The sequence below is a fragment of the Molossus molossus genome, unplaced genomic scaffold, assembly GCF_014108415.1.
Source record: "Molossus molossus isolate mMolMol1 unplaced genomic scaffold, mMolMol1.p scaffold_m16_p_2, whole genome shotgun sequence".
Lineage (NCBI taxonomy): Eukaryota > Metazoa > Chordata > Mammalia > Chiroptera > Molossidae > Molossus > Molossus molossus.
In genome coordinates, this window is record NW_023425355.1 from 34,765,044 (window position 1) to 34,782,501 (window position 17,458).

General features: G+C 41.8%; 1 protein-coding gene across 1 annotated transcript in view; it reads left to right on the forward strand.

The window, feature by feature from the left end:
- FRMPD3 (FERM and PDZ domain containing 3) overlaps positions 1-17,458 on the forward strand; it is a 75,210-nt gene that overhangs the window by 41,370 nt on the left and 16,382 nt on the right. Inside the window, exon 12 of the mRNA XM_036271610.1 lies at positions 10,576-10,720. Coding sequence (XP_036127503.1) covers positions 10,576-10,720 — 145 coding nt within the window. The remainder of the gene's footprint in view (positions 1-10,575; positions 10,721-17,458) is intronic.

Genomic DNA, 17,458 nt, shown 5'->3' on the forward strand with positions numbered 1-17,458 from the left:
GAACAGGAAGGGGTTAATAGAACTGGCTTCCCACAAGAGAGTGTTTTAAGCTGGATTTTAAAGTGATAGGCATGGATTAGCAGAAATAAGTGGGATGCATTTATAGGCAGAGAGCAAGCACAGAAATAAACAAGACATATGTGCAGGTCGATAAGCATAGTTGCTTGGCTGGAGATGAGTATAACAAGAAAAGAGATTGGAGAGATTGGGGGTGGGCAGAGTAAGCTGGTTATAAGCTTCGAAGGCCAGTCTGAGAAATTTAGATTAAATGTGATAGTGTAGTGGGAATCCACTGTAGGCCCTGGAGCAGAGGAGTGACATAATGAAAGCTGATTTGGACCAGTTTACCCAATAGATGAGAGCAAGGGGGACAGGAGCAAGGCTAATGTGAAACCGGGGAGGGAAGAAGGGGATTGTGGTGCTGGTGCAGGAGTGAAGTGATAGAGCCAGGGCCTGAGCTAGAGGGACAGCAGTGGTAATGAAAAAGAAAGAGTGAATGTGAAATGTGTAGAATTGTTAAGAGTTTGCATGCATATCCTCACACACATTCCTCTCCTGTACACACAATGCACACCTTATTGTACCTAACCCTTATCACCTGCTTTATGTAGCCCAAGTGCACTGAAGAATGGCACTTTGTGTGCAGACATAGTGTCCACATCATGGGTGTGTGTAAAGGTGAGATACTACATTAGGAGGTAAACAGAAGATCTTGTTGGTGAATGGAAAGGGCTAGGAGAAGGTTGCACTTTGCTCTGTGGGAAACAATGAATGGTTAGGTAGATGATGAAACTATCAGGTGGCAGATAGTTCAGGTATGTCCTACTTTAAGGAAAAGATAAAATGTATGTGAAAAACCAGAGGATAATTATCCATTTTACATTAAAATGTTTCTACTTTGTAGAAAGATTTATCATATGCAATAGGCAAAATAATGGCCACCCAAAAATGCCCATGCTCTAATCCCAAGAACCTGTGATTATGCTATGTTATATGGCGGGGAGTAATTAATATCAGTGACGGAAAGTAAGATTGCTAATCAGCTGTCCTTAAAAGAGGGAGATATGCCTGAATTATCCAGATGGACCAAGTGTAATCACAAGGGTCCTTATAAGTGAAAGAAGGAGGAATAAAAAAAAAGGTCAGAATGATGTGATGTGAAAAGGACTCCCCCAGATCTTGCTGGCCTTGAAGATGGAGGAAGGGGTATGAGCCAAGGAATGTGAATGGCCTCTAGAAGCTAGAAGAGAAAAGAAAACCCATTCTCCCCTACAGCCTCCAGAAGGCAGAAGTGATGCACCCCTCTCAACCCTTGATTTTAGCCCAACAAAACTCATGTCAGACTTCTGACCTCCAGAAGTGTATGAGAATAGATGTGTGGCATTTAAGCCACTAAATGTATGTTTATTTGTACAGAGGCAAAAGAAAACTAATATATGGTGAGATTCCTTCAAGTAGAAAGCTGTCATACACTACATTAAAGATATGATTTGAGCCCTGGCCAGTTTGGCTCAGCGGTTAGAGCGTCGGCCTGCGGTCCGGAGAGACCCGGGTTCGGTTCCCGCTAAGGGCACGTACTTCGGTTGCGGTTTGTCCCCGGCCCTGGTTGGTCGTGCGGGTGGCAGCCACTCGATGTGTCCCTTCACATCGATGTTTCTCTCTCTCTCTCCCTTCCTCTCTCTCCCTCCCACTCTATCTGTACAAAGAATGGAAGAATATCCTCGGGTGAGGAAAAAAAAAAAAAAAAGATATGATTTGAGGCCCTGACCTGGTAGCTCAGTTGGTTAGAGCATTGTCCCAATGAGTCAAGATCGCAGGTTCCATCCCTCGTCAGGACGCAATATAAGAATCAATTAATAGCCCTGGCAATTTGACTCAGCGGTTAGAGCTTTGGCTCATGGATTGAAGGGACACCAGTGAACACATAAATAAGCAGAGCAACAAATTGATATTTCTCTCTAATGGATAGATAGATATAGATATAGATATAGATATAGATATAGATATAGATATAGATATAGATATAGATATAGATATAGATAGATATAATTTGATTGATAAATGTTATTCTCACACCCAATTTTTGTTCTTTTTTTGTTGGTGGTGGTGTTTTCTGTTTTTGATTTTTTTCTTTTTTTGGTTTTTCTCACACCCAATTTTTGTCACATAAAACCAGATTCATCTGTAATCAGAGATGTCTGCTGTGTGCATCACTAATTACAAGTCAGTGCCCTATGAAAGGAACAGGGCAGTATTTATACCTTCTTTGGATAAATTGACAGAGGCAGGATCCATGATATTGTCGTGGGAGGAAAAGGGAAGATTGAGGGAGAAACGAGATTCATATTTCCATTTGACAGTCATTTAGTATGAACTTACTGTTGCTAGAAAGCAAGATAAATCAAGTGGAAAATACAAAAATAAAAAATATAAAAATTATGGATCCTTGCCCTCAAGAAGCTTACTGATTTGTAGAAGAAAAAGAAGTTCATCAATTCATGGCATACTGAAGTAATTACCATAGAAGAGGTACCAAGGGCATGTTAGAATACAGAGAAGGACACAATTAATCTAGCTGGAGAATTAGGTAGCATCCTTAAGGTACTTGATATCAGCAGTATTTGTGGTTATTGAGCAGTGCCTCTCCCCATATATGTGCACAATGAGAAGGAAGAGATCAGGGAAGCTCTTTACTGGATAATGGCTTCCCTGGACTTTTGTAAGAGTCTATACTTAGGGTGGGTGTCATGCTAGAGCCAGCTCGCTCAGCTGTAGAAGAACCAGTTGAGTGCATCTCACCCAACTCTGCATTCAATGATATCTCACTGATAACATGACCAGTGGCCATGGTGGGAGTATATACACCAGGGAAATTGTCAAACACTACAAATCAGGACTTCAGAGAACTGGTTGTTAAATATTTACCAGCACATCACTGCACGGTGCACAATGAAGAAAGACTGTCTGAATTTCTTAACAAGGAGCATGGAAGTCAGAAGCCAGACTTGGCCTATTTCCCACTCTGGTCTGGGAATATTCTGGAAAGAACTGGTGAAATTAAGATTATTTACTTAAAGCAGTAGTTCTAACTCTAACTGCATATTAGAATTTTGTTTGGAGTTAAAAAACAAACAAACAAATCTGAATGCCTGGAGCCCTTCCTCTCAGACCATTTAAACTAGAATGTCTGAGGGTGAGGCCAGAGTATATAGGTTTTTATTATACTTTTTTTTTAACTTTAGGGTATATAAATAGAATTTTTTCTTTCTTTTTGAATATATTTGGGGTGACATTTGTTAATAAAATTATATAGGTTTCAGGTGTACAATTCTATCATACATCCTTTGTATATTGTATTGTGTGTTCACCACCCCAAGTCAAGTCTCCTTCCATTGCCATTTATCTCCTCTACACATACCCTCTTCTACCTGTCCAAGGGAATATAGGTTTTTAAATCTTCCCAGGTAATTCTGATATGTATCTAGCCTAAGAACAACTGCCTTAAAGTGATATTCTGCCTTGTCCCCAAATTGGCTGGCTATGCCCCATTAGCCTTTCCCAGTGTTGTGGAAGCAAGAACCGAAATGTACTGGTGCCCTGGGACTCAAGGACCATCATCTTGTACCCTTGCCCCTCCAGGCCCCTGAATTCCCACTCTTTTCCTATTTTCAGGGATGCTAGGGTGATCTGAGGCTACCCCGGGACCAGTCTAATCCCCTCCCTAGTTGGCATTCCAAAATGCTGGGAAGGAGATGGGGCTGGAGCATAATCAATCTAATCCCCACCGTACCTTCTCTTGTGTAGCCATGCCTCCAACTCCATTCTCCCTTTCTCCTTCTCCATGTGAAGATGGCCTGTGCATATTTTTAGTTACAGTTTTCACTCAGCTTAGTTGCTCTTAGTGGAGCACATGTGAGGTAGTATGCAAATGTCTTTCTCCAAGAGACAGCAGTCTGGTACTGAGACAGCACTGTGCTATTAACATACCCTATTACCGGAGAAGCACACAAGGGGAGAAAAGAAGCCATCGAAGGAATGTCCCAAGGGATCTCTTGTGGCCCAATGTGTCTCCTATTCTCATGTTTGAGCTTTATTACTCTAATGCTTTCTTTAGGGACAAGCATTACATTAGACATCATGATCATTAAAATCCTGTTTTTGTTTTTAACTGTTGTTTTTGAAGGTTTCTAAGAAAACCTATACAACCTCTTTGCTTGTCTGCCTTTGATTTGATTTTTACCTATTTTGGCAAAAAAAAAAAAAAAAAAAAAAAAGGCATCTGTGTTTCCTTTACAAGCTGCATTTGGCTCATGTGAGGTCCAGTTGGCTTGTAGGGATGCAGAGGAGAGGTTCCTGATGTGCTGTACCGAGCCAGCTGGGGATGTGCTTGGTTCTCTTTATACACACACGATTTTGCTTGCATGCTGCTATATTATTGGCATTGGGCTGTATTTGGGTTAAGAAATAAGAGAGGAAACTAAAGTCAAGTCAGAAAGTTAAGTCAATCAGCCAGTTAGTCACTTAGTCTCCCATCTGTCCACTAGCCAGCTGGCCAGCCAGCCAGGCAGTTTAGCTGGTCAGAATGTCAGGCTGTTAAGCTTTTAGGCATTCTTCCTGTCCCGCAGCCAAGCTTGTCAACCAGGGCATCAGCAGGTCAGATTGCCCTGAAGCCAGCTAGTCTCTCAGTTTTACTATCAGTCAGGCAGCCAGTGAGCCTGAATTTTGGTCATATGGTCTCTTATTCTATTTTTCAAACAATGCCATTTCCTCCAAGAAGCCCTCTCTTGCTTCTGCAACCAAATTAGTCACATGTGCTCACATTTCCACCCACCCACCCATATACTGATCCAGGACAGTCTATGTTCTGACGGTTCTCTGTACTTTCCCTTCATAGTGTTTATCATACCTTGCAATCATATTCATTTCTGTGATTATTTGGTTTATGTTTTATTTTCTGCTAGAGTATAAGTTCCATGAGGTCAGGAATTGTGTTAACCCTGATCTGGGATGAGTGGCTGCATCTTGCAATGGGTCATGCTGTCTATGAGCCATTTAACCAGAGTGTAGCATCTTGCTAAGTGGACAGAGTAGGGTGTAGGAACATTTCAGCCAGAGAGACCAGCATAGGTTAAGTTATGAAGGGATGCAAGAACAGGACATGTCTGGAAAATTATAAATGATGTGTTATTGCTGGAACATAAGATGAGAGGCTGTAATGGGAAGAGGGTACAGGCAGAGTTAGTGGGAGACATGCTTGAAGCTATAGGTTGGGTCCAGGTCCTGAAGGGCTTTGTGTGACAATGGAAGAGAGTGGGTTTTAGGTGATGAGCTATTGAAGATTTTAAGTGACAGGGAGAGTTATATTTTAGAACATGACTTAGGCAGCAGTATGGAGGTGAAGTGGAGTGAAATGGTAGAGAGTGGAGGCAGGGAAGTTAATCAAAAAGGTATTGGAAGTCCTGAGGTGTGTCTCTATCTTTTCCATATCACAAAAAAGTGTCATGATTTGTATGGCACACTGGAATAAACAGATGAGGCAGCTTGTGGCCAGAGGCAACAAGACCCAGAGGCCAAAAGGCTCAGGGTCTCAGTACACTTGTCACCCATTCACACATACCTCGAGAAGATGATTAAGTCCTAAAATAAAGCAGTGGCAGAAGAGATGGCCATAATGTCTGTGATAGCTCCTGAGGCAAGCCTAATGAATCTTGGACTCTCATAGAAATGGTAGTAACAGCTATTCACACCCAAACTTTTGTGTATCCTTCCGCCATTGGTGACAGGAGGTGAGACAGAAATGGGTATCTCACTCCTCTCTCCATTCTGTTTCCCTTCTGTCTCTACTTTGTTGTACACAGAAATGACCATTCTGTTGTGACTGAGAAACATCCATTAACTGGAGGTAAAAACATCCTCTCTTCCCCTTCTTAATGACCCAGAGGTAACATCTCATCCTGGTCCCTTCCTCACTATAGAAAGGAACCATTGCTCCTTGGGTACAGACCATTCCTTTTCTTTCTGATGGTACTTCATAAGCTTCATAGGAGCATCACAAACTCATTGCCTAAGGGGCAGAATCCAAATGCCTCACTGTGGTTTTCAGTGTAATTGGATATACAATAACTATTAAACAGTTCAAGGTGGGAGTCGATCAAGCACAAGATTGTGTGAGCCACACATAGTGAGTTCTGACATAGAAAAAAAGCTCAAGAGCCCTGGCCAGTTTGGCTCAGCGGTTAGAGTGTCGGCCTGCGGTCCGGAGAGACCCGGGTTCGGTTCCCGCTAAGGGCACGTACTTCGGTCGCAGTTTGTCCCCGGCCCTGGTTGGTCGTGCGGGTGGCAGCCACTCGATGTGTCCCTTCACGTCGATGTTTCTCTCTCTCCCTTCCTCTCTCTCCCTCCCACTCTATCTGTACAAAAAATGGAAAAATATCCTCCGGTGAGGATAAAAAAGAAAAAAAGAAAAAGAAAAAAAGCTCAAGAGAAAAAAAGACTGGAAACAGTGATTTTGAAATCTCCAGCACAGAGATGAAATTTGATGCCCTAATGATAGAGAACTGAGGGTTGAGGACTGAGCCTGGGGCATGATTTGAATGTGGAGGTTGTGCAAAAAGAGCTGGCCAAAGAGGGAGATGGAAATGGTCGGAGATTACAGAACCAGAACACACTATCATCTCATTGAAACAGAAGCTAGGAGAATTTCCAAAGGAGAAGGCAATTACTGTTGGCAAATTAAACAAGCAGAGAGATGTGAAAATAAATACACGCTATTGTATTTTGCTGGAAAGAAGCTTCACTCATAGATCATGTGGCAAACTACAGCCCATGAACCAAAGCTGACCCACCGCCTGTATCTGTGAATAAAGTTTTCTTAACTTATATGCATGTATGCATAACCAGTGAAAATAGATAACAATGCTTGGGAGGAAGGTGCAGGATAGGGAAGAGGGTGTCTGGGGGAGGAAAAGAGAAACATCTGAAACAGAAATTAATTAATTAATAAAAATGTAGAATGTGAGTAAATAAAAAATCTGTAGTTTCAAAAAAAATAAAATTTTCTTAGAACACTATCATATCCATTTGTTTAGCTTATGGATTATTTATGGCCATTCTTACACTACAATAGCAGAGTTGTTGCAACAGAGCTTGTGTGGCTCATGAGGCCTAAAATATTTACTATCTAGCCCTTTATAGGAAAAGGTTGCCTATCTCTGGTCTGTATGAACTACAAAATATTCAGCTCAAGCTGTGTCTTGGGATTCTGGGAAATAGCAATGAAAACTGGTGTAACTTTAAAAGCTGAGCTAGAGTGGATTCAGATTGGTTCCCAAGGCGATAATCCAGCCAAAGAAAGCTAGTCTAGGTGGTAACTAACTTTCATCAGGTCTTCATTATGTCTCTTTTTGCAGCCATTATCCTAGTGGAAGCCCTAATCACCTCTCGCCTGAACTGGTGCGGTAGCCTTCTAACTGGTGATAGAAGGGACTCATTCCCTTCTCTTAATTCTTTTAGCTCTTTTTTTTTTTTAATCCTCACCCGAGGATATTTTTCCATTTTTTGTACAGATAGAGTGGGAGGGAGAGAGAGTGAGAAACATCGACTTGAAGGGACACATCGAGTGGCTGCCACCCGCACGACCAACCAGGGCCTGGCACAAACTGCAACCGAAGTACGTGCCCTTAGCGGGAACCGAACCCGGGTCTCTCCGGACCGCAGGCCGACGCTCTAACCGCTGAGCCAAACTGGCCAGGGCAATTCTTTTAGCTCTTAATGCCTAATCTGGGAATGCTCAAAAGTAAGGCAACCCACAGCCCACTGGTCTCTCTTCAGCCAGTGTAGTTTTCAGTGGTCTTAGTCTGGAAGCCATTGCCCTATCCCAGGTACAATGGTCTCATGGCTGACAGCCATCTGACCCAATCAGAATGGCCGCCATCAACAAATCATCAAACAAGTGTTGATGAGGGTGTGGAGAAAAGGGGACTCTAGTACACTGCTGGTGGGAATGCAGGCTGGTGCAGCCACTATGGAAAACAATATGGTGTTTCCTCAAAAAGTTAAAAATTGAACTGCCATTTGACCCAGTGATCCCACTTCTAGGAATATACCCTAAGAAGCCCTAAACACCGATCAGAAAGAATATATGTATCCCCCATGTTTGTAGCAGCACTATTTATAATAGCTAAGATCTGGAAAGAGCCCAAATGTCCATCAGTAGATGAATGGATAAAAAAGCTGTTGTACAGCCCTGGCCAGTTTGGCTCAGCACTTAGAGCATAGACCTGCGGTCCAGGGAGACCTGGGCTCGGTTCCCACTAAGGGCATGTACTTCGGTTGCAGTTTGTCCCTGGCCCTGGTTGGGTTGTGTGGGTGGCAGCCACTCGATGTGTCCCTTTCACATTGATGTTTTTCTCTCTCTCTCTCCTTCCCACTCTATCTGAACAAAAAATGGAAAAAAAAATGTCCTCAGGTGAGGATAAATTTTTTTAAAAAGCTGTGGTACATATACACAATGGAGTACTATGCCTCTGTGAGAAAGAAAGATTCTTATCCTTTGAGACAACATGGAGGGACCTGGAAAGTGTCATTTTAAGTGAAACAAGCCAAACAGAGAAAGACAAGTATAATATGATGTCACTTATTTGTGGAATATAATGAACATAACATTCTGAGAAATGGGGTAGTCCCAGAGACGTGGAAGTGGGGTACAGACTGTACAGACTGATATTCCCTAGAAGTGGGGGTGGGGGGGAAGAGATAAACCACAGAACTTATACATATGTGTGCATGAACAATGGGCATGGACAACAAAGCTGGGGACAGGGCAGGGAGGGAGGGGGAGGGGCAATCAGTGGGGGGAAAAGGAGAAATATCTGTAACAAAAATAAATAATTTAAAAAAATGAAAATAAAATCTGAGATTAAATAAATAAAATTACAAATATTGGGATGGTTTATTGAAAAGGTGCTGATTTTTTTTATTATATTATTTTTCTTTTGTTGTATCACTGCCAGGTCTCTGAAGTAGTCAACTAGCTAATCCCAGGATTAATTTGACTGATTTAAGGTTAGGAGCAGGAGGCAACAGAGTATGGTAGTAGTCCCTGAAGTGGGTTATAAAACAAAACAAAACAAAAAAATCTGAGGACACTTTAAGAAGTTCTGTTTTTTTTTTAATTATTAATTAATTTATTTTTGTTGCAGATGTTTCTCCTTTTTCCCTCATTGACACCTTAAGAAGTTTTATGAAAATAGATTGTTTTGATCAAGTAATTTCAAAAAGTTGGAATACTGAAGCCTCCATCTTGAAGTTTGGTAGTGCACATTAATGTATTAAAGGATCTGAGAATTCCCATAAGTACAATTATCTATAAAGCTTTGTTTAACCCAGAGTTTCACACGTGTATTTGACTAAGGAACTCTTTTAAGGAGCACCGATTAACATGTTGAGAACACTTTGAGAAACAGAGGGAAAGGGGAGAACATGAAGGTCTGAGCAGAGCTGCACACCAGACAGACTTTGGCCTGGAAGGCACAGTAAGGACTTGATTGCATGAGTTGTCCATGTCCAGGAGCTGTTCTGGGTATTGTAGGTGGTTATAGAGATGAGCAAGAGATAGCTTGTGCATTCAAGGAACTTCCCATCAAGGATGTTCTCCAGTCTAGCCTCGACTCCTAGGTTTACCCCAGCTTTTCCAGCTGACACACACATCTGCTAAATCCTGACAACCCCAACACAAGCCACACAACTTGCTCTGGCCGATGTGACACAGTGGTTAGTATGTCGGCCCACGAACCGAACAGTCACAGGTTTGATTACCGGTCAAAAGCACATACCTGGGTTACAGATTCGACCCCTGGTATGCAGGAGGCAACCAATCAATTCAATTGGTTGATCTCTCTCACATCAATGTTTCTCTGTATATATCTCTCCCCCTCCTTCCTTTCCACTCTTTCTAAAAGTCAATGGAAAAATATCCTCAGGTGAGGATTAACAAAAAATGAAAAAGCTACATAACAGTCACATGATGTTTATTTTTATTTATTTATTTTTAAACTGACCAAAGTTTTTTTTTTTTTTTTTAAGTTTTTATAGATTTTTTTTTTTTTTAGAGAGAAATGAAGGGAGAGAGAGAAAGAAACATCAATGTGAGGGACACACATTGATTGGCTGCCTCCTGCATGCCCCATACTGGGGATCGAGCCTGCAACCCAGACATGTGCCCTGACTAGGAATCGAACTGGGACCTCTCAGTCCATGGGACAACACTCAATCCACTGAGCCATACCAGCTAGGCAGTCACATGATGTTTAATCATTTTAGTCTTTTTCAAGTAAAGGTGGTTCATGAAATGTGTAATTAAGGTTGATTTAGTTTTGGTACCTTGGTTAGAGTTTACTATAAATTAATTCTCAAATCATAAGAAATCATTTGTTAGGATATAATTCTCAGTTTTTGGTTCAGAAACTGTGGTTCCCACAACCATGCAAATTATCTTTTCTTTACTATCATTCTCCAGGAATTGATTCTGCCTTCCTCCTTCCCATGTCCTCATGTTTCTTTCTGTCTCTCCTGCAGCCTCTGGTGCTGTTGATGGAGTGGCCCGAAGCCACCAACTTTGCCTGCTTGATTGCGGGGTACTGCCGCCTCTTAATGGATTCCAGGAAGATGGTTTTCTCCAAGCCCACCAACCAGCCTCTTCCACCTCCAATGATCAAGGCAGGTAGGGCTCAGCCTAAGTTTTCAGTGTGGCAAAGGCCCTTTGGACCCTGGAGACATGGAGGGATGAGCTCCACTGCCTAAGTGCATACCCTATTCTGCCAGTGCCTGATTTTACCAGGAGCTGATGGTGTACCACTGTGTCCCACTTGGCACAAGCCAGTGGGAAAGACAGCTGGCCTTCAGATGGGCTTATCCCACAAAGGATGTCTGTGACAACACACTGTGATTGAGTCAGTGAATGATTGTAAGATAAAAATAGCAAACAAGCAATAAATAGAACCAATTACGGAATCTCATTGAATCTAAGGCAAAGCTTTGGAAGTACATTAATCTAGAAAAGATGCATGGGTGTTCTAACTTTTTTTGAAGTGGGAGCTGAAAATTAAGATAAAACTTAATTTTGTTCATAGGAGGGTTGACAACTGCCTGAAGTAGGAGGCCACGAAAGGCTGGGATAGAAAAAAGACCGTGCAAGCCCAGAGTCAAGTCCAACAATAGGCTTAGAGATAAGAGGGGATGACCACAAATAACAAAGTCAAGTCCAGCCCCACAACAGCTAAGTGAAGCCACTCCCCAGAGCTCTCTTGATGATGTCATAATCAAGGGCCTTAGGAAAAATTAGCCCAATCCAGATACTGCCACCCTGAACCAAAATGGTACTCACATATTAGACCTAAGGCTCACATACATGCAATGAGTGCTCCCCCCATCCTCGCACCCAAACATCACAAGTGGAAGCTTAGACTTACCATCTAGTAGTTGCCCCCCTCACATGCTGAAGACTCTTCATGCACATGCCTTGATGCTTAACTGCTTTTTTCTCTTCAAGGCTGTCTTGCCTTACAATATGGTCACATCTGATCTAGAGGAGTTTGAGAATAGAAGCACACACCTGATGGATGACCCAGCACTCAGTGGGCTGTGTACCTACATACACCCTCTCACCTCGTTTTCTTTATCATGTACATCATAACAAACACATGTTTACATCTCCTAACATGGTCCACAGGAATTAGAAGGCAATCTATCAAACACAGATTTGGAGAAAAATAAGTGTCCCCAAGGCATATGAAGGAAGCCACATAGAGAAGCAAAAGAACTGCTTGGAATAGAAGGAACCCAGAGGTCCAAGTTGCTACATGTCACCAGATGAAATGCTTCAAAATGGGTGGCCATATATACTATCCAACTTATCATGGCCAAATGATGTCAAAGCCAGTGTTAGCATTGTTAGTGTCACCTGTGGTCTTCCTCTCTGTCATCACACTAAGTAAATTATACTTCTTACTGAACAGAATAGAGATGGAGAAAGGGAAATGGTAAGACAGAAGGAAGCACCTGAAGCTCAGTGAAGGACCAGATGTGGAAGTGAGTGTTGTTTGGGGGTCCATTTTAAGAAGGCCCCTGAGGTAGTTCTGTAGTCTCACCCTGCCTTCCCATCAGCACCCTAACCAATGCTTTCATTAAGTGTTTCCCTTGCTGTGGAAATAGTGGCACCACGTAAGGGACACAGGCTTCCTGTGTCCCTTCAGTCTCACTGAATACATTCCATGTTGCATCATGATGCTTTTCCAAAGGCAAATCAATTTCATTGGATTCTCTTGCAGCCCAGAAGAGAGGCTTCTATAAATGCTAGACCCGGCTTTAGAGCCCCTCCCTGATTTCTAAGAAATCCCCTCCTTGGGCCTACAGAGTGATGAGGACTCAGGTACCTCTAGCATAGGGCTTTTTTGTCCATGCAGGAGCCAGATGGACCACTGTGGTGTCCCCATTGTTTATAGTGCTTAATTTCCCCAGGGCCTTAGGCCAGTGCCTGGGCCCAGTACTTGGCCTTTTGGACTGGTAGTTACTGGATTGACAGCAGCCACCCAGGGTTCTAGGCAGGTGGGGCAGGGTGAATTTCAGTGATCTGCCTATTAGGGACTGGTGTGCACATCTTGTCCCATGGCCCCAAGGACAAGAAAGGGCGACAGCTAGCAGCACTACTGAGAAGACCTCCACCCAGGCTACAGTGAGGGGCCGTCAGTTCCTAATACAAAGTTGAGGTTGGCTTCCTCCGTCAGCCTCCACTTTCACCCCAGAACAGAAGCCCCGGTGTTGACTGTTGTTTATCAAAGGCCTGTAGGGAACAGTTGTTCTGGCAACCTCATCTGGGCTTTTCCCTCAGAGAATAGAGCTCCAGACCTCTCAGAGCCTGCTCTCCCTAGCCAGGTCTATATTCTTGTCCCATAGCAGCTACTGGCTGCCAGCTAACCCAACTCAATGCTCAGCTTAAAGGATGCTGGTAAACCACCAACTGGAAAAGACAAAGCATCATCTCTCCTCTGAGACACAGAAAAGAAAAAAAAAATGGGGATGTAGAAGGGAAGAGATTGCCTGTTGGACTTTATCAGTAGTTTTCCTGAAGTAGGTATTCCACTTATTCACTCAACAACTGTTTCTCAAGTATGCATTATGTGCCAGGCACTGCAGATAGAGATGTAGATAACAGACATGGTTCTTGACCTCACAGAGCTTACAATCTAGTGAAAAAATACAGACAGACGATTAAAGAAAAAATGACAATACAGTAAGCATCTTTGCATTTATATAGAGGAAATTCAACTGACACAACAGAACAGTACCTGGTATTGAGGACATAGCTTAGAGAATGTCTCAGACAAATGCCAACTATCCACCTATACCGGGATGCTTGGAAATCCAGAGACAGCTGCCATCTCTCTCCTGCCTTGAGCTCCCTGTATCCTGGGGGAATCCAGGAAAATAAGGCTTTGGGGGCCCCAATTGGGGTCATAGTTGGAGAAGGATTCCACTCTAAATTTTCTCCCATGGTTAGAAAACAGTTTGGTCTGGTGAATCAAATGTTCTGGTTAATGGCTACTATACACATCATGCATGGTTTACTGATTTTCATGTAGTTAAAACAGCAACATGCACAGAGCACTAAAGAGAGAGGGAACATAGCAGACTCTTTTCGGATGCTTCAGAAAAGACATAAGGTTCTTGAAAGGTCTCTTGGTCCTTATGACCAATAATGAATATTAGACTGTAGAATAAAGCAAGATTAAGTAATAGAAAGTTGGTTTTATTAATGTAGTGTTGACTCTGTGTGTGTGTGTGTGTGTGTGTGTGTGTGTGTATAATGTAGTGTTTTAATATAGTTCCAGTTGAATCACCATCCTGTTCTTTGCAAGTATTTTTTAAGTCAATCTTCTGGGTGGGTAACTACAAAGGGATAGACTAGGGCATCCCTGTGGGGAAAACTGGTGAGCAATTTACAGCAGATTTTCAGTCTGGGAGACATGCTCTCTAAGACATCAACCAACTGCACCTAGCTTTACTGGAATTTTAACCTTCTGTCTGGAGGACATTTAGGATTCTCCAGGGAAATTTTCTCCTCTGCACAGCCCCATGCTACTGCTCAGATCTGGAAATAAGTACCAAGTGGTGGGCTGTACATCACCTGGCCTTGACAGCCTGGTGTTGAAAGATGTTTCCATTTTGCAGGAAGGGAAGCCACTCTTAGACTTCTAGCCCTTGTGTGAGAGAAGTCATGAGCTCCTTGTTGGACACGCCCCTGGGAGTCACCTCTGATAGCAGCCATGGAGATTGTTCAGCTATATCATAGGGTAATTAGCACCTGGTGCATTGCCAGGAGTGAACAATGCCTGGGGGTAGAGATCTTCTAAAGTGATAGTTTGAGCTCCTGGCTCACTGCTCTCCTAAAGCTCTTCTCTAAGTCTCAGAGGGTCATTACATACTATTCCCCAAGCTGATCCACACTTAATCTAGACCAAAAGGTCTAGAAGTGATGATCCCCCAGCTGATCCACAGTTCCCTAGATACAACCACTAAGGCCTAAATTGAAACCACTCAATGTAGTTACATTGACTATATTTAGAAGGGCAACATGATCTGTTGAAAACAGCAAGGGCTTAGGATCCAAAGTCAAAGATATATGGGCTCCAATCCAAGCTCACCTGTAACTTAGGTTTGTGATCATGAGCAAGTTACATAAAGTGAGTCTCTGTTTCCTCATCTGTACACTAAGGATACTAATAGAAACTACCTTAAGAGGGATTGACAGGATCACATGGGATAAAGTCCTTTCAAGTGCATAACACATTTTCCCTCTTTTCATAACAATTGAAAGTTTATGATGTGCCCAGTTCTGTGCTTCTTTTTTTATTAATTAATTAATTTTTTTATAGATGTTTCTCTTTTTTCCTCCCAGACACCCTCCTCCCTATCCCGCGCCCCCCAAGCATTGTTTTCTATGTCCATTGGTTATGCTTACATGCATATTAGTTCTTTAGTGTACCTCATCCTTCCCCTCCTCTGAGGTTTATCAGTCTTAACCATACTCCTTTCTATGTCTCTGGGTCTATTTTAATCATAAGGTTATTATGTTTATTATATTCCACAAATAAGTGAGATCATGTGGTATTTGTCTTTCTCTGCTTGGCTTATTTGGCTTAGCAAAATACTCTTCAGGTCCCTCCACGTTGTCTCAAAGGATAATAGATCTTTGTTTCTTACAGCTGCATAGTATTCCATTTTGTATATGTACCAAAGCTTTTTTATCCACTCATCTACTGATGGACACTTGGGCTATTTCCATAACTTAGCAATTGTAAACAATGCTGCAATGAACATAGGGGTATATATATTCTTTCTGATTGGTGTTTCAGGCTTCTTAGGGTATATTCCTAGAAGTGGGATCACTGGGTCAAATGGCAATTTAATTTTTAATTTTTTGAGGTAACACCATAGTGTTTTCCATAGTGGCTGCACCAGTCTGCATTCCCACCAGCAGCGTACTAAAGTCCCCTTTTCTCCACACCCTTGTCAACACTTGTTGTTTGATAATTTGTTGATGGTGGCCATTCTGACAGGTGTGAGTTGATACCTCATTGTTGTTTTAATTTGCATCTCTCTGATGATTAGTGACAAGAGCATTTTTTTCATATGTCTCTTAGACATTTGTATGTCCTGATTGGAGAGGTGTCTATTTAGGTCCTCTGCTCATTTTTTAATTGGGTTCTTTGTCTTCCTTTTGTTGAATTGTATGAGTACTCTATACATTTTGGAAATTAACCCCTTATCTGATGTATCTTTGGCAATTATGGTCTCCCATAGAGTGGGTTCCCTTTTCATTTTGATGGTTGTTTCTTTTGCTGTGGAGAAACCTTTTAGTTTGATATAGTCCTATGTATTAATTTTTTCTTTAGGTATATGTATCAGTGAAAATTGTGCTGCCCTGTGATGTCTGAAACTTTTTTGCTTACATTTTCTTCTAGGATTTTTATGGATTCATGAGTCACATTTAAGTCTTGTATCCGTTTTGAGATTATTCTTGTATAGGTGTAAGTCGGTGGTCTAGTTTCATTTTTTTTTTTCATGGAGCTGTCCAATTTTCCCAGCACCATTTATTAAAGAGGCTGTCTTTACTCCACTGTATGCTCTTGCCACCTTTGTCAAATATTAATTGAGCATATTGCCTTGGGTCTATTTCTGGGTTCTCTGTTCTGTTCCACTGATCTATATGCCTGTCCTTGTGCCAGGACCAGGCTGTTTTGATTACAGTGGCTTTGTAGTATAGCCTGATATTCAGTAATGTGATCTCTCCTTCTTTGTTCTTCTTTTTTAAGATTGCTGTAGCTATTCGGGGTCTTTTTTGGTTCCATATGAATTTTTGAAGTATTTGTTCTAGTTCTGTGAAATATGTCAGTATTTTAATGTGGATTGCATTGACTCTGTAGATTGCTTTGGGTAGTATGGACATTTAATGATGTTAATTCTTCCAATCCATGAACAAGGTATGTGCTTCTACTTTTTTGTATCTTTCTCTATTTCTTTTTCTTTCTTTCTTTCTTTTTTTCTTAGTGGGCAAAAGTTTTATTGAAGCGTTCCAGGGCGAGGTTCACTGGTTCACATGGAGGGGGCCAGGGAAGTCACACTGTTATGGCCACCCAGGAAAGTTTTATAGGAAGGTGGGGTTGAGGAACAAAGAGGGGAGTTATTTGGTGGTTTTGGTTTCTCTTAGCCCCCTCTATTTCCAGGTCATGTGACTCCCTGATCATGTGACCCTCGAAGCTCACTGGCCTTACACTTCCTTTTTGTTCCAAAATTTATGTCATCTTATTGCATGTGTTCTATTTTATGATTCATTTTGTTTTGTGCTTTACTATATGGATTATATTTTCTTCCACAATTTGCTTCTCTTGTGATTTGAATGGCTTATATTCAAGTTTCATTGTACTGGTAGTTACTCTTAAATTATCAACATCAAAATTATAGCACCTTATTTTTTCTTTATACTGTATAGCAAATAATTAATTTTTCTGAATATGATATAATCCCTTTCTTTTTTCAAATTAATTAATTTATTTTTGTTACAGATGTTTCTACTTTTTCTCTCACTGATTCTTCCCTACCCCTCCCTCACTGCCCTGTCCCCAGCTTTGATGTCCATGTCCACTGTTCATGCATACATGCATATAAGTTCTGTGGTTTCTCTCTCCCCCCCATGCCCTCTTCTGTACCCGACTTCCACGTCTCTGGGAGTACCCCATTGCTCACACTGTTATGTTAATTATATTCCACAAATAAGTATGATCATATGATACTTGTCTTTCTCTGTTTGGCTTGTTTTGCTTAGGATGATACTTACCAGGTCCCTCCATGTCGTCTCAAAGGATAAGAAATCTTTCTTTCTTACAGATGCATAGTACTCCAT